The 26,136-nt window shown below is 40.3% G+C and overlaps 1 protein-coding gene across 4 annotated transcripts in view; it reads right to left on the bottom strand.

Annotated features, from left to right (window-relative positions):
- The window catches only part of NSMCE2 (NSE2 (MMS21) homolog, SMC5-SMC6 complex SUMO ligase), a 129,909-nt gene that overhangs the window by 46,512 nt on the left and 57,261 nt on the right, over positions 1–26,136 (bottom strand). For 3 of the 4 annotated variants that reach the window (XM_066990737.1, XM_066990738.1, XM_066990739.1), the window contains 2 exons: positions 23,031–23,184; positions 11,542–11,682 (listed from right to left, as the gene is read on the bottom strand). In XM_066990737.1, the coding sequence (XP_066846838.1) occupies positions 11,542–11,682; positions 23,031–23,184 (295 nt within the window). The remainder of the gene's footprint in view (positions 1–11,541; positions 11,683–23,030; positions 23,185–26,136) is intronic. The other variant, XM_013185015.3, reaches the window with a different exon arrangement.

Genomic DNA, 26,136 nt, shown 5'->3' with positions numbered 1-26,136 from the left:
AACCTCTGACAACACAAGCCATTCCAAGATGCCAGGCAGCCCTGGAAAGCAGAGAGCCTGTTTCAGAGGGCAAAAGAGGTGAAGTGAGGAAGAAAAGTTGAATGAGTAGTACTTGAGGGAGGGAATTCAGACTTCTGTGGCTGGTCCTAGTGCAGTGATTCCTAAGTTTTTCCTGCCATAACCCCACTTCTAGCATTACACCCCAACTTTCACTGCAAATTTTGATATTGACCATATTTGAGAATCACAGATCTTAGTACTAATCTCAAAGTTTTTAGGAAATTAAATGAAGTTCATCAGTAACTCCAAAGCACTGGACACATGAGAACTGAAATACATAGCTCCAAACGCTGCTCCCAGTTGCACCATTGGTTTAGTGGTTGCCCTTGAATCATACCACTGTAAACAAAGTGGGGGACAGGGCTTTGCATCACTTATATAAATAGAAAATATTCTTTGTACTGTTACATAAAACTCATTTTGCAAAAGACTTTTTCTAAATCTTTTCTACTATTTTACTTATTTCCTTGCTAATTAGCTTTTAACCAAATGTAGATGTTTTCCCTGACCTATTTTCAAAGCTAACTAATCCCTAAATCCCCCAGTTATGCAATCTTGAAGGATTAAACATTTGTCATGAAAGAGTCTGGATTTGTTTAGACTGAATAAATTTCAGTGGTTTAAATACAGTTCATTGATTAAATTACATTCATAGAATGCTGGCTCTTGTCACAGGGAGTCTGCCAAAGTAGCTCTATTTAGATGTATGTGATATAAGCTTCTGCTCATAGTTAAGCCTACAAAATGTTTGCATGTGGTGCATCTTGGAAGATAATCGGGCTCTTTTTATATAAACCTGTTCCATCTCTGCAAAAGTATTACAATTATATAATACATACAGCGCAGTAGCACCTGAATGCCAACCTGGTCCAAGCAGCATTACCCTAAGCAAAATGTCAATCTTTTCTCCAAAGCAAGCAACCTAAAAGGCAAGACAAACCAGGTGGAGGAGACGAACAAGTGGGTTGGGCTGGGGGTGGTAGAAAAGACGGGATAACAAATAATAGGATGCACAGGATTGGCAGCCGATGAGGAAGAGCAATCACAACATGCCATCTGCCCACCCATAATTAGATTAGAGTTGTCTCCATGCAGTGCGGCAGAGCAGTTGTGAAGAGACACTTGGAGGAGGAGGACAGGACTTTGTCCTGGAGCTTCTCCTATGCTTAGCAAGGTGTCATGAGGGCATGGATGAAGATGCTTAAGTGGAAGATTGAGAGCAGCAACAAAGGTAGCCGTCAAGCACGTAATGAGATAATGTCATACACAGAAAGGCCTAAATAATCAAAAAGGTATACTCTAAAACCAGCTAGATGGTTTTCTTTCTCATTCACAATGGACTGGGAACTACTATTTCCATTCACAGTATCTTAGCTGGCAGGGTATAACCTCAGCCCGTTGGCACGGCACAGCTGCTTCGTACTTCTTAGAATGCACCGAGATCATTTGCAGTGAAATGAAGACTTCTTTATTGGAAGTGCGAACATCAAGAGAGTGATGTGAAAAGAACTGAAAATGCACAACTGAAGCGCCTAAATATCCCACGTACATTCTCTGTGAGGCAACCAGAAGGACTTCTTCAGGGTTATACGTGAACCTCCCAATGAGGAAGTCAAGACTTTTTTTCCTTAGGCGCAATGATCCTTGCTTGGGTTTCTGTCCTTTCTTCCAAAACAGTATGTCTGTCTGCCACGGGACAGGAAATCAGAATACATAAACTGCTGCTTCACCTACTCTGGTGACCGCTGCTTTAAACAGCTGAACTACGCTGGGCATTTACTATTCACTTTCAAGCTGTCTAAATCTGTAGATCCAGAACATACTCAATGGATTTAGATGTGCGCTTCAGTTCTGAAATGAAAAACTTCAAATTTCATTTTCAATTCATTCTGATAAGTCACTCTATCGCATGAGCAGGTACTACAGATTAATCAGTCACAAAATTCACGTTTAGCAAAAAGAGTTAAAGCACTACAAAGCATCTGCTGAATAAAGAGATGTAAAATTCTATCATGACATTTTCTGTAAATACAGTCTTTTACATGATTACACGCTCCCTCCTTTCTGGAAATGTAAGTCATTTTCAGTTTCTGCTAGGGCAGGAAGAACAGCTCGCTGAACTTTAGGCCTCAGTATTGCAAAATCCTGTAAGGATAAGGCAGCTTTTTAAAAGAAAGTTACACTGGACTTGCTCACGTTATGGGTGGATGCCCTGAGTGGTTGCACTGCATGACTTCAACATTACCCTGCAGCAAGCAACAGATAACTACAGCTTCAGAATAGGTACAGACAGCAGCAGATTTGCTGTATTTAGGACAAAATCTGGGGGAAATTCACAGCTGCCACAGACAGCTGTGTGCCTGCGCTTGCAGCATCACAAAACAAAAATACTGATCGAGGATGAAAAATAACCTAGTAAAACTAAAAGTAGAAAATAAGAATACTCTTGAAAATAATGAAATGGAAATGGGGAAATGAAAATAAGGGGCAAATTAGGTACAGAGAAGCCCTGGCAAGGCCATCTGAGGCCTTGAAAAATAAAAGGAACTATGCTAGCACATGGGCTTCGTGCTGGGCAGCCTCATCACACAATCTCTGAACAGTTACTACTGATCAGACTATGGCTTAATCGAAATTAATTAAAAAACAAAAAGCAAACAACTGGTGGTGAGCAGGAGGATTTAACACAAAATCTATTTCAAGGAAACTTAGTTCACGGAAGTAAATCAAGAACACAAGTTTAATAAAAATAGCAGAAAAGGGATTTTTTTTGTGTGTGTTTTATTCTCCTAATGTTTCAAGCATGTCTTCTTTATCCACTGTTATTTCCAAAACCAATGCAGTCACAATACACACTACCAAAGCAGTTTAATTTATTGACTATTACACAAGCACAATAAACTGCACTTGCTCTAGGCTTTCTACAGAAGAGTTAAAAAGACTTTCTGGAATATCAGCTGAATTAGCAGAAATCACCCAGAAAGCACCTCCTGTTGTTTTCATTTCAACAGCAGGCAAGGTTGAAGAGCAAGGATGTGTGTAGGACTTGCCATTACTTACTGCCCAGTGTAACTCAGCACAGACACACGAGCCTCCACGTGCCTGGTATCGCAGCACAGGCTCAGGGGGCATCTGGCCCCTCAGTAAGGACAAACCAGACTGCAGGGCTGGGGAGGGCTCTGGTGCCAGGCTGTTTCTCAGAGGACCTTCTAGCAGATCTGCTCAAGCACGGGGTCTGGTTAGATGGCACGGCCACCACGACAGCAAAAGTGCAGAACGCCATCCATCAGCCAGCGACCAGAAAAGGAGAGACTGCAGGGTTGTAAAGCAAAGACAGGAGCTGTAGGCAGTGCAGGGAGGGCTCAAACCAGTAAATCCCATGGTGGGAACACTGCTTGACAGGGGTAGGTAGTGTGCAGTTACAGAAGTGAGTGTACACCCATCAGGTAAATGTATACCCACCAGGTAACATATACACGGTATCCTAAAGACATTAGTAAAAGGAAAAAAAAAATCTTACTTAAATTGACCACACCGATAACTACAAATGATCCAAGGTTTAAGTATGAGTATTTTTAAGCACAAGCTTTAAGAATAATGGTGCTGGCTCAAGACCAGCACTGGCCCTGGGTAGAGCCTTAGACCACACATTTTGCATTCGTAAATGTTTCTGGACAAACACTGAGTTAGTTGATAGTATGTTCAAACATAATACGTGTGTTTCTAACAGCACGCCAAATGCTTTGTTACTTCCTTTGCTTCACATACTTAATTCTGAGCATAAAAATTCATATATCCCATCTAGAAACATTTGTATACTTACTCCAACACCAAAAAAATCTGTACTTTTGCTAGGTTTTGGAGAGAGAGCAATCGCATAGCTTCCAGCTCAGCTCTTGAAGGGAAGCTGAGAAGTCCAAAGACTCAATGGCAATGGTTACACCAGGACCTGGGGAAAAGAAACTCCCCTCACCCAACATCTAACCATCAGAAGATGCAATTTCTCAATTAAAAAAACAAACAACCCTGCACTAACATATCTTTGCCATGTTTACAGACATCTGGTTTCACTTAAATATTCATTTTCACATAAATAATGTTGAAACCAAACAGTAAACCAAACATGTATGAAACTTCTGGAAGAAGTTTCCTATACAATAGGAATGGCATTTGCCGCGGTACCGATGACCTGCCTAAAATCGAGGCATACTTTATGATGGTGTGAAGTGCTTGCTGTGGCACATTTTCCTGTAATGTCTCATACAACTAAGTCCAAGCAGTATGCAAGGTTTTCCAGATTAAATTGTTGTGCTACATATATGAAACATCCCTCATTAATTATTGTTTATGAATTAATTTCTATAAGGGAAATGCATTTTGATGGTACAAGTCAGTGACGGTGTTAACGTCAATTTAAAGAGAACTGTCTAGAAAATAAGCAGAACAGAATGCATTATTTGATCTTTTTTTCAAGTCTTTAGTTGTTTATTTCATAGAGAATAACAGTTTTCCTCCTGAAGACTGCCTTTCTATTTTAAGCCTTAAACAATCTGTTTCATGAGCCACCTGAAAAAACGTGTTGAGAAATAGTTCGAAAACATCCTATTATTATAATTCCTGGAAAAAAAAAAAGTGACAGCCATTATCTATGACGAGACTTTTTTATTTAAAAAGAGTTAATTTAAATATCGTGTTGATCTCTCCTTCCCCCTCGAAACAATGCTGAGCGATCGGAATTCATTACGGTGCCTATTATAAATCGAATGTCATTATTTCTTCTCATTACAAGGAAGACAGCACATAAAACAAATCAGAATGGAAAATATCACGCGGTAAAACGAAAATGGTATTTTGCATGAAAAACACTTCTCTGCCCTCGACACCTGGACGGGACCTGCACTACAGACCACTGACTGTGCACTGCAGCGTTGGCGATCCGTGCTCAGAGGTTCACTGACCCGAAGAGATATTATCAGGGCTTATATTCCTCAGCCACACGTCTTAATGAGAAACTTTCCCGTTCCCCTGCCCGCAACCGCTGGCAGGCTGGCTCGCGGACACACCTTCCCGTGCATCATCCAGGCCGGTCCACGGGTTGTACGGACGGTCTGAGCATACCAGTGCAGACGGGGAGTGCTGCAGCGCCTTACGTTTCGACGCGGAGATGTTGTGTGCTTTTATGCAACCGCTTCTAAGGAGGTTAAGGAGCTGTAATTAGCGTACATCATCTCTCTGTCAGCAGAGCTAATCAGGCTGAAAAATCCCAAGCGTCTCCACTCCTGAGCAGCCCGGCTTCTCGCTTCGGTATTTTCAAGCTCTTTCTTGCTAATTGCTCACACTGCCTTCAGACTCGCTGGCACCACGGAAAGCTTCCTTCTTGGGTGGAAATGGGGGAGACTTTCTGTCTGGAAGAGCCCTTTCCTCTCAGCTAGGAATTTCATTACAGCTCCAGACTCTGCTGAAGACCTCTGTTGATGCTGACAATACAGCATGCTGCTATACATTCAGCTTAATTCTCACTGGTTTTGGGGCGAAATGCTTGACCTCTGCCTGTGCTGTAAGATTTGTTTGAAGGCAAAGCAGTCCAGGTGTCACGGCTGCCAGCTGCCAGCACAGCTGCAGCTCAGGCTGAAAGCATCCAAACTATGATTACACACAGCAGAGGTTATGGGATCTGCTGGTGAGCTGCGGTTGTTGCGCGCTCAGATCTGCCTGCACCCGATCAGATCAGCCCACACGACTGACAGCTCGGGGTCAGTGCTAGCAGCCTCACGCTTCCTTCGCCGAGAGCATCTCCCAGAGCCAGACCTACGTCTGCAGCTGAGAATGGATGCACTGGTTACTATTCAGCTGTCTTGAACAAATTTACTCAAAACTTCACAATCTGTACACCATTTGCAATACCTGTTCACATCTAAATGTAATAATGTTCACCATCTTTTGAGCCACAGATGATCTAAGACCCAACTGTTTTAAGAAATTATCTAGCTGGTCTTTTTTGGTTATGGCTGGTGTCTGTCAGGCTTCCCTCTAACTGTCCTGACTAAGACCAATAGTAAATCATTCTTCATTGCAGACCTAGCCTTTCCAGCGTGCTCTCTCTGGTTGTTGGATACCATCTTCATTTATCAGCTTCCCAGTGATTTTTCACTCATTCTGATGACTACATAACTGTTTCACATTATGAAGTACGAGTGTACTTGTAGCAGGGTGCTTCATGCTATTAAAATTCAACCCTCAAAATAAATCACTGTGTAGTGAATGTTACGAGCACAAAATAATTTGTAAAGGCCAAGAATTAAATAATATTTGGATTACTTTTTATATTCCTTCTCATATCATATTAATACGATTTAATTTTGAGTTGTGATTATTTTTTCAATCAAATGATTTTAGGAATCAGAGCTTCGTGAGTTCACCTTAGAAAAAATAGAAAAACAAAAGCACTAAACAATATATTATTTCATTGTATTGATGTCAGAAGGATGGTATAGATTTGATAGCAGAGAAACAAACTTTTAAGGTCTGCCTCTCAATATCATAAATTACTTTTTTTTTTGTTTACAGTTGACTTTATTGCCAGTGTAAATGCAAACCTTAAGTATATCTGCTCATCATAAGATTAATGAAAAGGTAGAAAACACAAAAACCTTCAGAACTAGAGGACATAGTTTAAAATACCAAGGACAGATTTGCTATGTAGAAGTAGGGTAGTGCACTATATCCTCATTCGTTTTTTAAGTTAAAAAACAAAAAACAAACAGCAATCTCCCTTCTTTATTGAAAGGTCACTGTAATGCAATAGGACACAGTAAGCAGTTGTGAAATTAAGCCCTCCAGAACCTGGTTGCAACTTTGGAATGTGACCATTGTTGTGCAATGGAGTTTGTCACCATCATATGAAAAAGCCATTGGGAAATAAATCTTTTGTTTACCTGCTTATCACAGATATTCATCAACTGATTCACATTTTGTAGTATTTTACTAAGGTCTAAGACAATACCTGAACTACAAACATCTTGACCTTTTTCTTTAAACAACTCAAGTAATCTTGGTACAATCTTCATACATCCTACACACAGAATGTTCTTTTTTCTTTAGTTCCTCTTTAAAGAGAAGGTATGTCAGTAGGTTCACAACGTCTTAAAAGCTTCTCTGTTCCTGCCACATATTACTACCTGCTTAAAAAATACAGGAATGATGCTGTGTTAGATATCCAGTGTCATACTAATGATGCCGATGTCTCAAGCAGGGGCTTGACCTCTGCTCAGGAGGAGCGAGCAGTAAAAGCAAATTAACCCACACGCAGAGACATCTGTATGCCCAGAAGTATGAGCACATTGTTCTAATTACGCTCTTCGTTCCCTGGAATTCTGAAGAATCTGAGGACATACGTACCTCATATGGTTGTAGGTGTAAACACAGCTCCTTCACCCATTCCCCTGGGTGAGCAGATGGAGACTGCTGCTGATTCAGAATTTGTGCAGCCACATTTGCATGGCACTGAGCTGGCTAGATGTAGAGACAACGCAGGCAGAGGAACTCAATATGTCTGCACATGTCTGGAGATGCTCACCCTGAGCTGCAGGCTTTCCCTGATATACAGAGGGCAACATAATAAAGATGTTAACCAAGCTTCTCAACCAAGGAACTGAAGTGATACTGCAAGTTTATACAGAAATCAAAAACATGGCTCCTAAATGGTTCCTTAGGTTCCTAAATGGGGATTTAGGAACTTGTAATGTGCACTCTATACAAGAACTTAACTCTCAGGATCTTGAATTTCTCAAGTGGCACAGCTAGCTAGCTAGATCTGAATTACACAAGCTAGGTATGCACTTAAGTAGGAGTCTCTAACCTGCATAGAGAATTGCATCTCTCCTCTCTTTCCCATCTTCCTTGGTGACTTGACTTTTCCAAGAGTGTGGAATTTCATGACTGGAAGATCTTTTCAATTGCAAGTACCTGTGAACTGTCTCTATTCTCTAGTTGATCTCAGGGAAATTTGTCCACTAATACCTGCCACTATTAGTATAAAAGTCTTGCCATAGGTTTTAAGAAGCGAGGGGAAAAAAAAAAAAAAAAAGCAGTGAAATCTGCTAGACTAATGGCTTTTGAAGAAGTGAAGAATTTGGCAGCTGCTTAGAAATGCGCAATTTAACACACAGCCTCTTTTTCTCAAAAGGTGATAGTGATTAAGTCAGTGAAACGATGCTTCTGGATCTTGTATGACTATGCTTGTGAATCAACCTCTGACAAACTGCAGTAAGAAGGACTACATTCTAGATTAAAGGCTCAAAGGACAACCTTAGTCAGTAAAGTTGGTTCTACAAAGGCACAGTCACAAAAACCAGGGCAAAAGACAAAGAACATTTTTTTTTCTGGCCATCTGTAGCTTATGCTATGCAAGCACTACATTTTATGTCAAATTTGCTTAGTAATAAGAATATTATTCAAAGCTTATGGGCAATAAGGAATTTTATCCTAAGCATCCTACCCATTATATATGAGTAAGAGTTCTCCAGGTTAGATGTACCTGATAAGATGAATCTGAAGGGTGGGAAAAAAAGCCTTCATTCTGCAGCTGAAGGCAATGCTGAAACTTAATATATCCATAGAATACAATTTGTTACTGCTTTGTTAGTCACTTTTCCATTGACATCTTACAGTCATATTGGTTCCTATATTATACTTCAAACACGCTTGGAACACCCAAGAGAAGAATGCAACAAGATGGACATCCCAGCTGCCTGTAGTGGTTGAGTGGATGTGAAGTCTTCCAGCACTGTGCACATGATTTACAGCTTTATAAAATGTGTTCTGCTTGTTCTATCACTTGAAAATATTAAAGAAAATCAGCTTGGATTCATAACTGGAACAGAAAGCGATTTGAGAACTGAGAGTTTTCGTCTGTCGTTTTAGGATGTAGATGTAACAGGATGCCAGTTTCAATTCAACATTGTGCTTCTTAGGCATTTATGGAAAACAGATAGCACTTGGTAATAAAGTTCACGTTCAGCGGTAGACTACCTTGCCCCTGTGAGCTTAACCTCCAGCTCAGCGCATCACCTTCTGGTATGTCCTAGAGAAAGACTCCACGTCACTGCCCTGCCCATCCTCTCCGTGTTGATAAGTGTGAATGTGTACACAGAAGCACACGCACGGTGAGGGGAATAATTTGCTACAGCTTAATAGAAACATCACTTACACGGCGTGTATGGAGATGCCCAAGAGATATCCATGCCTTAGGCAGCTCCAATCTTTCTGATGATCCTCAGAGCAGAAAAACCTCCTACACAGAGCTGTCTTTTAAAAGGCACAGTCTTACTCTTAACATAAATTCTCATGTCTATATTCTGCATAACATGTCTGGAGGTGTGGCTGAGGTACAGCCTATTCAGTGGCTTTGAAGAGATTGCTAAAGAGCATCTATCATGAGTAACTACTGAAACCATTTTAATAACAGTGATTTGGGGGTCACTGTCAAAGAGGTAACACAGAAAAACATCAGAACCATGTCCCACTTTACACTGTTTGCTATAACACAGTCATTTTTTTTAATCTAGGAAAATTACACGGTATCATTTTTTGGTACGATTGTTAGGAAAACCTATAGAAAAATGACTTTAGCCTTATTTTAGTTAAATTTACTGAACAATTTCAAGTCTTGAAGAGAAGAATTCTCTTCAGTGCAGTTATGCGTGTACCTTTTTTCATAAATCTGTGTTAAAATACTACAGAACAGTGCACATCAGGACAATGCATAGGATGCCACCGTTAAGCTTAATAAATCATTCTTGCTTCTCTCTTCAGTCATCAAAATGAGACTTTTTATAGAGAAACCACTGCAATCGAATTTTTGAAGTTGGTGTTCTAACAGATTAGATAGAGAAAACTCTTTAGCTTATAAAGATCCTGCAACACTATGTATTATTAAACATACGGATGAACACACCATCCAGTCTCTATTCTCATCATCTGTAGTTCAAGGAAGAGATAGATAACAAACGTTTTAACTGTGCCCAGATGTTTTGAACTTACTATATTGGTATTTTAATTTGTTTTCTGGTAAATCCTTTAAACACAGGCAGATGGTTGCATGCTGATAGCGTAAGATTTCCCTTCAATGAATTTTTTGCTCTCCACAAGCCATGGTGATAATTTTAAAATGTAAAAAAGGAGTATGGAAAATATTAAAGCACGTTAAGGTTTTGTTATCTTTTGTTCTCAGAAGTGACTTTTAGTTAGAAATGACATTTAGTTGGAAACCGAATTTTAGCATACTGATGAGTGATATTTGGCCCTGCCAGTGTATTTCAGGCTATCATCACATGGTTGCCTCAGCACGCTGCTTTTGGTTTCAGCCCTCTCTCATTACCCCTTCCCATCTGACCGAAATCAGGTGATCTTTCAGAGGCATTCCCACAGACGGCCAGCAAGCTACTCGCTGTCAGATACCAAGCACCATATTTAGGGTGTGCCTTTTAAATACCGAGGCCAATAGGAACACAGTTGCCTCGTTTTGTCTGCCCCTTAGAGCTGACTGACTTCCCATCCAAAATCCTTTGCCAGCCAAAGAGAAAATGTTCTCAACTACAGGCTCCGTACTCCGATTCCACGCATGCCTCTGCTGAAAATGTAAATAATAATAATAATAAAATGTTTAAAATATACGTTACATAATCTGGATAAAGTGTAATTAACTTTTAACATCCATGCAATCACTTTGTTATTGCAGCTAAAAAATAATTCTCAGAATCCAGCTCTTCCAGAATCTCCAAGAAAAATACTCTTTGTTTCACCATTTTCTGATTCATTCGACTTTGGAAGCAAAATAAACACATTGCTGTGTTTAATATTGTTGCACAAGAGAATTCACAAGAATGAAATGTGTTCAAAGTTCCTAGAAAAAAAATGTAGCAACGCAGGCTGCCAACTTGTTCAATGTCAAGCTCTAGGCAGTATAGCAGGACTAGCAGTAAATGACTCACAGTGAGTCACGCTTTAGCTATTTTTGCTTTTAAAGTAATGCCAGGCGCTGTGTTAATATTCAACCCAGAGTAAATTTAGCAATGCAAGAAAACAAGTGTTTCCATGGTTGCTCCTTCACAATGTTTATGGTATATACACAGCCATTAGGCACAGGAATTAAGCCAAATGAAGAATATGGAAATGTTCCTCTTTCATTTACAACCGAATTTTGCTACAGCGGGTTTCATGACTCACTCGGCTACTAGTTTTTCCAACTCGAACAAAAATGTAAAGCAATGGCTAGCACAGCACCAGCGGTACTGTTAGTGGTCAATAACCACCACTTTCCTCCAAATTACCGCTTGTGCTGTGCACACAGCCGACCTGGGAGCACACCGGCGTATCGGCAGCTGTGCAGTCAAAAGCAAATGCAAATGAAGCAGTTTCAAGGCGATTACGTCGCAGATATTTTTTTTTTTCGGGACAAAACAAGACTGATGAAGGCCTCACCAGTGAAACTAAGCACATCAATCACGGGCAACGTGTCCTGTGACACTTCGAGGAGGAGCTGGCAGGGAGGCAAGGTGAAGAGGAGCGCTGCAGGGAGGAAGGTCGGGAGCCTTCGTGGCGTCATGCGAAAAGGGAAAGCAGCTGCAGAAAAACCAGGAAGGATGCTGATTCAGGCTGGGGAGCAGTTGGGTAAAATGAGGGAAGTGGTAAAGAGCACACGACGGAGCTGGAAAATATCTGTCCGTGACATAGCTGTGTCACAGATGTGACAAAAGCCACACGATTTCAGTGGAGCTGTCTTCACAGTGGTGTTTTCTTAGGTGAAGACATGTAGACCATGTAGACATCTGACATGCCATAAGAAAACTGTGCCAGAGAACGTGGAGCATTTTATCCTTCTTGTGGGGGGGGGGGAACACAATGGATGCTACAGCAAAGGTTAGGTGAATACCTTTCTTTGCCCACACTAATAACAGAGCTGCCAAATGATTACATATGATTACTTGTTAAACTTTTCTGTTCACATTTTAATACAGTGATTTATTCATTAGTCTTAAATTGCAGTAATTACTATTTTTACTGCAGAGGCTGATAAAGCAATCAGGCAGCTTTTACATTTTTCCCCTCAAAGAACGCTCTCTTCTGCTTTTCTGCACAGTCTTCCGTGCTACGATACGCAGGGTTTTATTTTTCCTGTGTTCCTATCTGATTGTAAACTAGCTACTTAGTTTATACTGGAAGTTTATAGATAGATCCTTATGAACCTGGAAAGCCTTCCTGGAAAGGCTTCTTTTGATTTCATCAAGTCTTGAACTGACCCATAAACTTTCAGACAGGGAGCGAGAGAAAATACTTAAGTCTGGGCCAAATCCAAAGAACTGAAGCAAACTACAGACAATGAAGTCCAAAATGATGAAAAATCCTGTTCAGTGGCTTCCTAACCCCGAAGGCATCTAAATCTGGTAAGTCCCTCCCAGGTTCTCCGGGGATCTGAAGCTCTGCCTTGCCCAGAGCTGCCCCAGCCCAAGTAAGGAGGAGGAGGGTTTTGTCCTGTGACCTTTTAGGCTCTTGAAATGAGGTGCAGCTCCACCCAAGTGGCAAAAGAGAAGGTGGCAATGGAAGAAAGAACCCACCTCCTTGTTCTTTGTGGAGCGCACAGTCATGCACCTCTTGCTTGTGGTCTTGCCTGCCCCCTCACACTCCTGATGCACACTGTGCAAACCTTGCTTCAGCCAAAGGGCTGAAGAGTGCCCTCTGCAGACTAGCCTAAAGCCAAGGGGTTGCTTACAAGCATATGAGCAAGTCCATGATGTCAGACTTAGGGCCCATCCCGTCCAGCCATCGTAGTCTGGTGATGAACAACAGCAAATCCCTACAGAAGGCACAAGGCCGGGGAAGCCTACAGCGATGTTTTCCTGGTATCCTTGCCTCACCACCAGCAATTTGGGAAGGGGCATTTGGAGGCTCCAGAGGAGCCAAAAGTGCCATCTTCGCATTTAACACCCCATGAGTGACTTTTCTTACGTGTGGATTTATTTGCATCGCTGGGCACGTGCTGTAGACATGACGCTCTCCTACCAAACAAGCACTCCCACCATTGCTCCACTTGCAGTTGTTGGGTGACTTCTCTCCCTCGTGAGGTATTTTTGGTGGCTGCCGGCACACCTGTTAAGTAACTTTGCCTTTAATCCCGCAATCACTCACGGCAGGTCCGGTAACACAACAAACCTGCATCCATACTCGAGATGCTAAGACGTGATAAACCCATCCACACTTGTCAAGTCGGGCGGTGTGTCTCAGATGAGAGCTGGTAACAGCGGAAAGGTGACAGCTTAAACCACTCCTCCCTCCGTTGTGACAACGTCTGAACGCTCCTAGCCCGTTTTAGAGTAAGCGTAAATGCTACCAAAGATGTTTGACTTCAACTTCATGCTAATGGTGACTAAAAGGCTGCGTATCACAGGTTACCCCTACGAGACCATATACACAATTACCACTTCAGCTCCCAGACATCAGTAATTGTTTGAGCGCCTGCAACTCCCCAAACCACAGATTAGAGCCATGGTCCGCTTCCCCTCCCTCTACATAAAACGTGTGCTCAGTCTTACAGTCAAAGCTCTTAATTCTCTCCTTTTGTGTTACTTTATACTTGGCGTGCTTTTAGCGATCTTACGCAATCCTGTGATTGACATAGAGATGTACAGCGCATTCTGCTGACAGAATAGATCCCTCGCTGAACAAAGTTGTTCACACAGACGTACCCTAACCCTCCTTGTGGGAGCCAAGGCACTTAACTCCGGGCTCTGGCATCCAGCCCGAGGTCCACAAACCTTAAAGATGGGTTTTGCAATCCTTCAGCATTTCTCTAGCTCTCCTCAGGTCAATTTATTTAACAAGCTCAGGGCAGTGTGAAGAAGATCTCCAGTAAATTTCACGGCGTAAAATTTAAGATGGAAAGAAATTATGATTTTCTGCAAGGTTATTGGTGCCTAAGGCTTTCAAGAGGGAAATGAAATAAGATTATCAAAAACTATGGGAAGCAGCCAATACACATGAACCACTGATTAAAAAAATAGAGGATGTTTATTCATCGTCCTGCATATTATTACTTTGCATGTTACTGTATGTTTCAGGTATAAATCAGGGAAATTCCGTTGACTTCAGAAGCTGCACTGATGCTTAGCAAACAAAGATCTAGCTCAACCTGCAGCTCTTCTGAAGGGCACACCAAAGAGATACATGGCAAATAGTTTCAGGAACCATAAAAGCACCAAATGTTTTCCTTTCTCTGAACTAGAGTACTCTGAAGTTACCATGCAGTGTGATATGCACTGATGGATTATTATTTAGTCAGCATTATCTCAGATCTACTTCCCTGTACTTTGTCAAATGCTTTTTGTGCTGGCACTCAATCCAAATGTTTTACTTGGGTGAATTCTACTTATACTAGAATTTCTTTTGATCTCTCTGCATACTGGTGGCACAAAGTCACACATGTAAATTACTAAAATGAACACATAGGAAGGGTAAAAGAAACTACTATCTCTCCAGGAGTAAGACAAATACTTAATAAGCAGAATAAATGAGTAAATAAAACAAAGTTCCCTAAGTTTAAATCTCTACTGAGCTTTATTTTTCTACTTCTTCCTCAATATCCTAACCTCCAAAAGAGAACGTCTCAGCTGAAAAATCGTAAGACCAAGTATGCTCTCTCCCCGTCCTCTTTCATTGCCTCCTTCTCCTTGGGCAGTTCTTCACTTTATTTGCTGTAATCACGCTTGAAGTTTAAGCTGTAAGCTCATGGCACAAGAATGGAATTCCTCTGTTCTCTACCTTGGAAATTTGTCTGAATGACATACAAAAAACATAATGCAAGAAAAATTATATTAAGATGGCAGACACAATCCTTGCATTTTCACTGCTCAGATTTTTACAAGAAGAATAGCATGTATTGCTACACCATGAAAGAAGTGAAATTGCTCATGTTTTATTACCAGAAAACAGATTTTCCATAGGGTATAATGCATCTGTTGGAGTTTTCTGAATTCTGTGGGCAAACTTTGACATCTATTTCTATGCTTCTTACTCATCTGAAATGTATAAAACATTTCTGATTATTTCATTTATGGTCACAAGACATAAGCTTTTTTAAGTTTCAGTGTTGCAACAAAAGGATTACCATACAGCCAAGAAATACAGGAACTGACTGAATTAAACTACACACCAGTGAGGGAGAAGATCTATATAAGCTAGGGTGCAGTGCTAGCTCAAGAACAAATGAGCACAAATTTCACCAAATATTTACTTTCCCTGGATATTTCTCACCATCTGAACAAGGTTCTAAGGCTCTTCATCACTTTTCCAATGTAAGTAGAGGGGAAAAAGTTAATGTATGGCATTTTGTTAGATGGTGTGATTGACTGCAACATCAGAGGAACAGAATTAGCATCCAGAAACTCCCTTCCTGACCTATGTTCTTACAAACAGTAAAAATGCCACGCTAGTAGCCATCAATGTGCTCGCTTAAAAGAGAATTATCCCATGACAGTAACAGTAAATTACCCAAACAAAGAATTATCCCTAAGTGTATAATAATAATAATAAATATTTCTATGCAACACTCCATTTCCTTCCTAGACTTTATATACTCAGTGCTGATTTCAAAGCCCTGAAAGCTGGGCTGGTAGGAAAGCAAGAATTATACCTTGCAAAGACTTGTGCAATGGAATGAAATGTAGATCTTTAAAAAATACGTGTATAGATCAGGTGAGAGACATAGAAAGAGATAAAAAGAGTTCATCCTTAAATATTCACTGATTGGGAGGGCAGCTATTTATAATGAGACAGACCTTCATCTGATGCTCCTTCTGATTTAGATACCTTTCAGCTGAGTGCATTTACCATAGGGCTAAAGGATCCATGTCTTGACACTGTATTTCCTTCTGCAGTTGTTTCCATTTCTATGTATAGTTAAATACACATTGAACACAAAAAGGGAGAATCTGATTCCAGAGCCTACCAGTCAATCACCTAGTAGACCCAGAGTCAGTTCAGATCTGATTTTAAATTGCTGAGACCAAAACCCATGTTTCCTACACTCCGGAGCAGGACTATTTGAGGAGGTAGGTTGATTCCTCTTTCATTTTAACTACAAATTCCACTTCAGACCTGTCAACGCCAAAGCAATAAACGTCTGCAGAAAGTACTTTGATAAATCACACTGCAAAGGCAATCTTTTCATCAAAGAAACCTGCACCAGATCCATTGGCAACTGATGTTCTCCATGAATCCACTCAGAATTATTGCTAATGGAAGCTTCTGCCTGCTATCCTATCAACGTGTTAATTTTTGACCTGGAAAAATTGCCCCAGATTGCATGAGAGGAACTCTGACGGCATCATTTACTCTAGAATTGCTCCTTCCATACAAACTGGCACGGATACTAGCTTTGATAGTAATTTTGCAATTTGGATATTCATCTTAGGTGCTCTGTAACTGCCACTGTTGTAGCATTTGAGCTTCTTGTTTCTTTAGCTTGTTTCTCTTTCCAATAACTGTGAACCGGAGGGCTTATATGTCAGACGTAATTATCATCACTCTAACTCATTGCATTTCATTCCCAGGCCCTGATCTCCTAATCCTTCGCAACTACAAATGTGCTATCTCACTTCTGAACAAGCCAACTAGTTCCTCCCAGAAAAGATCCAGACAGGACAGTCCCAAAAGGACAAAACCATGCCAAGTTTTTCTCTCTCTGCTCAGGGCAGCCCTCTAGCCCTACCCTAAAGTCAGGTCTCATTCACAGAAATGCCTCTAAACATCTTCATGTCACTCTTCAGGGTCTGCAATTTGCTTCCTCAGCACCGTGCCATGAAAACATTACTCTGGCAGGCTAAAGCACGGTTATGTTATTGCTTCCAGCTCTTTGAACTGAAAATCTGAAAAAATAATGACGATGATTTAGTGCCGCAGCAGAGCCACATGAGAAGCAGGCCAACTGAATGCTTTGCAGCGCAGAGTGGACGTGGCTACTTTGCTCCGCAGGGCAGCAGCCCTGAGCAGCATGGATACGAGCCAGTCCACACTCATTACCCTGTCCTGCACCGTCCACAAACACAATAAATACTTAGCCAAGTTGCAGACACAGGTGTAACATTCCGACCCACAGAGATTTTAGACCTAACTCCCAGTGAAATCTTTGCTGCTCTGAACCCGAATGACCTGAGCTAATACAAAAAGACTGTAACAAAGCAAAGAACTAAACTCAAGTATCCTAAACTGCAAGCTACCTTCCTAAGTCTTAGATCAGCTTTCATTTCTTTTCTAGTTACAGGGCTGCCTATAAGGAACTTTACATAAATGAAAAGTGCATATCCCACACACACCACTGAACTGTCATAACACCAATCCCACTTTCAGTTAGAATTTTCAACTTTTGTGCTGCTGTTGTTTTACCGTAATTAGTTGGCAAAGGGATCTTAAATGAGTATTTTTATTTACAATACAAAGAAGAATAAATTAACCTTATTTTTTAGCTGATCTTCTGCCAGCACGTGCAAGTATAAAGATGAAAAGCTAAGCACATAGATGAAGATGTGACTTTGCCCAAGTAACATTTTCTCAAGTTTCTATTTACTTATTTATTTACACAGGTAACTATTTACTCAAGTTGCATGTCTGTTACATGGTGAGGAATAAAATTAACTTGTCTACCTCAATACAATGTTGAGAGGATTAATTGGATTAAAATTGTCAAGGATTATGCTATACAGTGTCATGTTGCAGCTTGTTTTTCTATCCTAATAAAAGCAAATCAAAGAATTCAGTCTTTCCTGAAATCTCTAGATAGACTGTTTTAGGAATTTAAAGAGAATTCCTTCCACACTATTGTCTTCTTCTATCCCAAACTGCATCTAAAGTAACACTGCTTACATCACTTTCTTTCAGCCAATTCATGGTTTTAAAATATATGTATGAACAGTGCATAATGGTGTCTACTTGAACATCAAATATTATAGTTTGCTCCATTGAATATATTTGCTGATTGGTAAGAACTATCAGCCTCTCCCAGCAAAATGTTAAATCTGATACGTTTTCCTTTCAAAATCTCTGAGATTTTGTTTCTTCAGTGGAGAGGGCACAGAAGAGCACTACAACCCCATTGTTGCTACCTTCCAGACTACACTACAATGACTGGTTTTCTATGACAAAATAGTTGCCAAAATGAATACTGCATCTATTAATGATTTGTTCCCTATTAAAAAAGTAAATAAATAAAATCATTCTTACACTTTCCAAATTCACTCCTTAAACCGTTTGGCATAGCCAGCGGTACTGTCATTCACTCAAATCTTAACACTTTCTACAAAGTGACTACTGCTTAAGTGTGCATCTGTTGGGCATTCGCACAGAACGTGGTTATCAAGGATTCCAAAGTGCAAGTTATCAGCTACTATAAAAGGGCTATGAAACCTGTCCCACTTTGTGCACTGAATGTGAAACTGAATAACCTTCAGCAAATACAACAGTGGTAGCTAGGGTCACAGGAGTAAAGATTATACCTTCTGATTAGTTCTTTTCACAGGGTATCAGAAACTTAAGCTGATACATAGAGATTAAAGACTGCATTTACTTTCATTTCGTGAAGGCAAAATTCTCATAGTCTGTGCCAGAAGATGCCTTTGATATATATACACTGGCATGAAATAAAAAGACTCAGTAATACAACATGAAACAGAAGGGGGGATTTTAAATTTACAGTAGATACAAAATGCAAAGTTACAGTTCCTACAGTAATCATGACTTAACTCCTGTGGGCTCAGTCCTGCAAGGTTCTGTTCTGTGGTTACAATCCAACACGGAAGTGAAACATGCCAGCAATTTCACCCATTTCAAAGGACCTACTCATGCAATTTAGTTTAAGCAATTTGCTTAAGCTTTTCACTTAATCAAAAGTAGATCACTAAGCACTTTGCAGATCTGGGACCCTTATGTGTAAGGAGAGCATCAGTCATGTAGGGTTAACGTCACAAAAAAATTTCCGTAGAAACCACACATACAATCATTTTGAATTCTCTAGTACTATCAAATTTACTGAATATGCTGCAAGAGCTCAATTATTTGGAAAAGATAATGTAGTCATTCCAGGGTAAAAGAAATGTTAAAAAAATATAATAAATCAACACTTCTATTTTATTGGTTACAATCTAATCGGCTGTAAGTAGAAGAATGAAACTATTTTCTATTAAAAATAAGAAGTGGGCATTTAGGAATGTAAGACAGTTCTGGAAACAGACTTCACAAAAATCACTTGCTGTTCACATAAAACCTGTCTGACAGTGTTTTGACACATACCATCAGAGGTGGGGATTTTGCATCATTCTGCACAAATTCCAGCTAAAGTAGCTCAGAGATTGAGGGAAAATGCCTGCAAACTGTCTGAAAGATGAGCAGAACAGAAACTGCTCTAAGGCATGGTATCATCTGCTGCTGCTTAAAGTTCAAAGCTAAGGTCTCCTCCCTGCAGAACTGCCTGGAGAAGAGGACAACGTGAAGGTGACAGGGTGTCTTTCTCCTCCCTGAGCATCAGAGCTGCCCACTGCAGCGCATGTCACCTCTCAGGTGGCAGGTAAGAACCATGCAGCTCCCTTTCCCTCGCATTTACTGTGGCAGTAAACATCAAGAATCTCAAGAACAAGATGGAAAATATACTAGCTCTCTTCATTTTCTGTTAAAGCAAGGTTATATTTAACTGTTTCATGCTCTGCACTGTACCTAAAATCCTTGTGTTGAGAATGTTTTTCTCCTTCAAATCCTAGTTGATTCCCAAGTAACAAGATAACATGAGTACGTAACGTGTCCTTGTTCAGCTATTCCAGAATACAAATGTTAAACCCTGCATAAAAGATATGCAAAGATTAATGGTAACTCATCATGGAAGGCAAATCACTTTTGCATCTCCCCCTTCTGCCCCTTTGAGGTGGAAAAGGCTGGGACAAAGGAGAATACCATGAAAGCTCCTCTGAGAAAACTTGGTTGCAGTTCTGATATTTCATCTGAGTTGGCAATAAAACCAAATCCCAGGAAAGAGCTAAAAATTGGACCACACTGTATATGTCTCCGCACTGCTTTAAACAGGCCAGGGGTTATGCACAAAGTTGTGCCCAAACCTGGCAACACTAATAGTTGAAAAGAAGATATTAAACGGGTAGCTGTTAATGAAGCTGTTGATATACATAACCCCCCAAAAGCAGTTTTAAAGTCTGTCCCAGAATTTGCAGACACCCTATATTATGGATACGTATTGAAGGACCCATGCTTATGAAGGCACAGCTCATAAAGGAGAAGCTAGAGAATACACATACAACACTCTGAGCCCACTTTATGTGCAGTAACACTGCCTTCTGCTTGGTATACGTGGCATTTTACATAATACTGACAGTGCTCTACTACACATCTCCACACACCGCTTTATTACGTAGAGCCCAACAATGAGAAAATGTTTTTTGTACTAGTTGGAGTTCGCGAGTCAGCTCAGCCTCTCACAGAGATGTTAAGATCAGAGGTCCCGACCCTACAAGAATGTATCTGTAATGTTTAAGCTTGTGAATACTCAATTCCATGTTTAGAGTTTACAGCCTAATTAAAGGCTAGACATGAGTAGGGAAAACTCATAAAAGGAGGGAGAGAGGATGAGGGTAATGGCAAGATCACATTACTACATAAAACAGAGAAACTGGGCAGCCTTACTGGTTCCAGGTCACTACACCACATGGAAGCAAATTTATGTATGTGAATATAAACAGACTTCACCGATCTTCAGTCACACATTATTACTCAAGAATTTCCGGTAGCCTTCCCGGTAAAAGAGCATTTTGGAGAGGAAAATGAAGTACCAAAGTGACTTTAGGGTGCATCAACAGATTACTGAGGCAGAAGAGGCCACACTGATGCATGTCTAAGGCAGCAGAATTCTTGCTTTGAGAAATTTACCTCTGAATTTTCGTCTCACTTCTATCTGCAGACCTGAGGTGGTATTTAGCTTACCACTTCAAAAAAGGGGATGCTGAACGAGATTGCTTATTTGAACACAAGATCGTTATTTTGAATACAAGAACATTATATCACATCCGAGACTGTGAAAGTTAACCAACAATTTTCCATTCAACCTTTAGAATTTCATTAAATGCTGAAAAAGGAACAAACACGATGGATTTACATTATCAAAACCATTGTGAATCCTACTAAACCTAAGCTGACTCGGCTGATAAATAGTCTGCATGCTGATCACATCAGTTCATCCAATATCTTCTATCTTGTCAGCCACAGTCTGACCCCTGTGCCCAACCAAAACAAAAGTCCAAGTTGCTACTAAGACAGATCTGGATTTCAGGCAGTAGTAAGATAATGATGTCCTTGTATTCCTTGTATCTTTTTTTTTTTTTTTTAAGAATACATATTTATTTGGGGGATTTTTAATTTGGGGATTATTTAATTTGGGGATTTTTCAACAGGCCTGCCAGTTAGAACTCAGTCACTTAGCTTGAACTAAATATATTACTAGGGCATACACCCCCTCCTCAGGCAATTACAGGGTGGAAAGTAAATCCAAAGTCAGTTATCAAGATTTTATCTTCTCAGTTACAAACACCTGGAAATTACGAATTACAACATAATGGTGGGGCAGTAATAATTTTATGGTTATGTAGGGAGCGAAAATTACACTTTTTTGTGGTCTGCAACTTGCTATGTTCATTTTTAGAGTGGTGCCAAGAGCTCTATTAAACTCAGAGATCAGTGCTAATACTCAAATCCAAAATGTTAAAAACCATAAAGATGGGAAACAAACGTACTAAGCCCTCAAGCTCTAGTCCTAGTGAGTCTTGAGATATCGGATCTAAAATTCACCTTGTCAAGCATGTCCTCACACTTCATAAATCTCTATGGGGAAGTAATCCAAAGTCCAGTGAAGTCAGCAGGAAAATTCTTTCCGCTAGTTTCAGCGGGTTTTGGATTGGCCTCCAAAAAAACAAAACTCAGGAGAGCTACAGGAGAGAATCCAGAATACCAGTTTCCAATGGTATAAATCATTAATCTGTGACTCCTGAAGTTCCTGAGATACCAGTTTATGTTGAAATCAAAATGTGGGCTAGGAGGGAATAGGTACAGGGGTCAAGGGATAGCAAGCAGAATAATATGATTTCAAACATAATCGTGATTGGGGAAGAACAGCACAAATAGTGTTAGAGCCCATGAACTTTCTTTCCCAGCAACAGTAATCGGAGTGATTTTTAATAGCTGCTATTTGTGCAGGGCAATAAAAGTACACTACTTTGTTTTGTTGCATAAATACTAAAGCTGTTAACTCTCCAACTTTTCTTGCAATTCAGGCACAAGTAACTTAAAATTTTAACACTTGATAAATCCACACAAAATAAGAAAAACAGATCTTGATATGTTGCAGCATTAGATGGTGCGTGCATAGAAGCTGTAAACCTGAGAACACACAGAGTAAGCATTTTCCAACAATATAGTTCTACGATTAAAGCAAAGGTCTTCTTAGAGTTGCAACACATCCGAAGTTGTGAAACAGGAGCAATTTGTTTAAGTGACAAATGAAAACAGCTTACCTAATCCTTTTAGAAGATCCTATCAATTAAAGAAAAAACCCTGTCTTCAGATGAAAAAGCCCACCTTACAAAAAGAGATGTGAAGCAAGATTTCCACGGTACTTGTATCCAAGCAAGACAGGAACTGAGAGAGTCTAAATAAAACTACCTAGGTAACTACACTGGCTTTTTGCTCCACAAATATCAGTTTAAATATGTTTTGAAATAGACCTCAGTTTGAGCCATAAACTGAGCAGTTTGAGTACAAACTGAGTTTGGCAGTTCCGTATTTTAGAATATTTAGTACACGTTATCATTTAGAATATTTAGTCCACATTATCATTTAATGTTCAAAGAATCATAAAAAAAAAACCAACTTACATTGTTTTCTCATCTCTTTAAGTTGATCCTTAAAATACATGTATTTTTCATTCTTTTCCAAATCTGAGTCACTGTTCTTGCTCTCCAGTGCAGTGAATTTTTCTTTCACTAAGTATTTTAAATCTGGTATATTTTCTGGTTTCTCTTGTTTTAGCTGTAAGGAACAAAAAAGAGAATGCTGTTATTCATTATGAAACATATTGCAATACAAAGCAATAGATGTCCAGCAAAAATTCTTGAGCATAATCCTACTTTTTTTTGACTCCAGTTAGGTGTTCTTCTCTGAAACCATAAACTCCTGGTAACTATTTATTTCATTTATTTTTAACTATTTTTATTTCAAGAGAAGTAACTATAAAATGTAGAGATTAACTTCCATTGTAATCCATGTAATTGCTGTATATATGTTATATCTTACACTAACAATAAGGAAAACTGAATGTCTGTGGTCAAATCTACTTCCTTGAGTGGTAAAGGTCAACAACAACCATCATAACTGAATGTGAATGGAACCAAAGCATATGACTCTGTTCCAAAGAGTAAAGATGACTGAAAAATAGAAATAACATTTTAAAGTGTGTTTAAAACAAAAACAAAAAAAAAAAACCTTCCCCTCACCATTTTTCAATCAGCTTTTCAGAATCTTATAATCTATATGCGTGATTGGTGTAATAACACCAGTATACGCCGTGCAGATAGCTAACATACACGGAAAACACCTCAATTTATTTGTGTCGTGTAAACAAGCATTGTGCCATACAGGCAGGCAAGAACACCATTTCCCTAAAAGCCCCTGCTTGCAGTATTGCCTCTGGAATGATGTGAAGAATAAACGACTGGAAATAATATGGAGGTCACCACACAGGCAATACGAAGCTATTCCAAGGATGCAAAAAGGACTTTGGGAACCCCCCCAAAAAAACTATAATTAGAATGTTCCCTTCCATTTCTCAAGCCAACATTAAATTTTAGGGCACTGTGCCTTTGACGGGACTTCCTAAGAGCTAGCTGCTACCAGCGGTGGGCTAGGGACGGTGCCATGCACTGATGACCTGCATCAGTACAAACCCTGACAGAAGGCAGCATCTGTCAAATCCTTAATCCCAAACGCTTTCCGAACCAGACAAAGATTATTTCTACTCTAGCCCATCAGGCATAGGGCGAAACAAGAGAGAAGGAGGTAAGCGCCATTTCTGCTGAGCTGCTCCTCCCCAGCTGCACACGTTAAATTCTGCCCCTCAGCAGACGGACAGCAAAGAGCCTCCTGAGGAAAAAATGGTCCACTTCAGGAAATCAGTTATGGGTTCCTGGATTCACAGAGAAGTTGGAAAGCCTACAGAATATATTTTATTTCAGAAGCCACAGAACCAGTAAATGTTTGTATAACAACTGTTCCATAGAACTATTGTTTCTTCCAAGAGCAAAGCCAGTTTGGCACATTTACTTTAGGCAGGTGCAAGTTATGGCAAGAAGAAAAATAAGAAAAAAAAACATGCACAGCCAGGTGATAGCACGCAGTTTTCAAAGGCACCTGGAGATGAAAGATCACCTGCTACAACATCCAGCTGTGAATGGGACAGACATTGTACCAGGGGAGCACACTAAGCTCTGCTAAAGACCGACAGCAGGTTGCTCAGACCGCTGCATAACACCAGGCAGTCGCTTACAGTCCTCATCCTCGGGAATTTGGCAAAGGGAGCAAAGAAAAACAGACATCCTGTGCCTGGGGCAGTGGGAGCAATCATATGCACTCAAAAGATTTATCTGTCTCAGCATCGCCGTAAACTGCTGTGAAAGAGACCCCATCACAATGAAAACCAACACTGTTCTGTACTGGGAGAAATTTGGCCTCTCCGTTTGACCTGGAGAGATTTGGCTGTGTATGCAAGCACAGGAAAGTAGTTACTACACCAAAATATATTTTAAATCCAACACATTATAAAATCATGATTTGATTTGGACAATACATAGTGCAGACGTACTCCTTTCTGGGACAACTCCGTCGGGCTGTTTTTTACAGACATTCCCTCCTTAACATTACGTCTAAACTCAGGACCACACTCACAAGCACAGCCCAACTAATACCCAGTCCCTAAGACGTGCCCTCATCAAGACTGAGCACTACGGCCAGATAACATACCCAAGATCCAGTTGTGCAGCCTAAAAAAACCCCGAGTGCTTCAAGTTGCTGATATTCACACGAAGAGTGAAAGAAATGACTTGGACATTCACTACAGACATCCGTTTGCCACAAAGATAATGTCAATAATCTTTGCCTCTCCACAGGGACTAATGTTACACATCGATATAGTTCCATCAGGCTCTTTTTATCCATTTCTTGACTCACGAAAGATGTGAACGCAGAAATTCACCGATTTAGTGTCTCCAGTAATCCCATCTGAGTGGCAGGTGCAGAGAAGGGCACAGCCACTATTAGCTCCAACACCTCTCCCTCGGCTCCAACTTCCAGAATTAAAGGACTTTACACGTGAGCAGAACAAGAGCAGGAAGCAGAACTTACACCGTTATGTTAGAAAAAGGACAGATGTTTGAGAAGCCGCATTATATCCATACAAATAAGCTTTGGCCCAGCCACCATGGAGCTACAAGAAGCTGCATGTAGACATCCACACTAACCCCAAGAGCCCCCCTTAGCTCTTTACCTACACTCACTTGTTGCCAGATACCTAACCAAGTACAAGCTATACGTTATTTTCTAATGGCAACATGAACAATTCCACCAGTTATCAAGGAAAAAAAAGTCTTTCACACCAGCTATTTTCCCAACAGCAATGCATGAAGCTGTGAGGATATTGCAGCAACGTAGCATACATGACGCAGGCTCAGACAACCACTTAACGTAGAAATCTGTAGTGCCAGATGAGAGAGATGGTCAAAGAATGCTCCTTCCTGTAGTTTAACTTATTTCACGTGTTTACAAGATTAAATTCAGTTTCTGTTCACCTCCAGATGATTGCTTTCATTAAAATGATTAACAGGGACACCATCCCTGACCACACTCAATACTGTATTGTCACATATGCTATTACTAAAATGCCAGGTAGACCTTCTGGAAGGTCAACATGTCATAGGTGAATAATACGGC

This window comes from Anser cygnoides, chromosome 2 (assembly GCF_040182565.1).
Source record: "Anser cygnoides isolate HZ-2024a breed goose chromosome 2, Taihu_goose_T2T_genome, whole genome shotgun sequence".
In the NCBI taxonomy this organism is placed as follows: Eukaryota; Metazoa; Chordata; class Aves; order Anseriformes; family Anatidae; genus Anser; species Anser cygnoides.
Note: the sequence above shows the minus strand (reverse complement) of the source record. Positions and strands in the feature narration are given on the sequence as shown.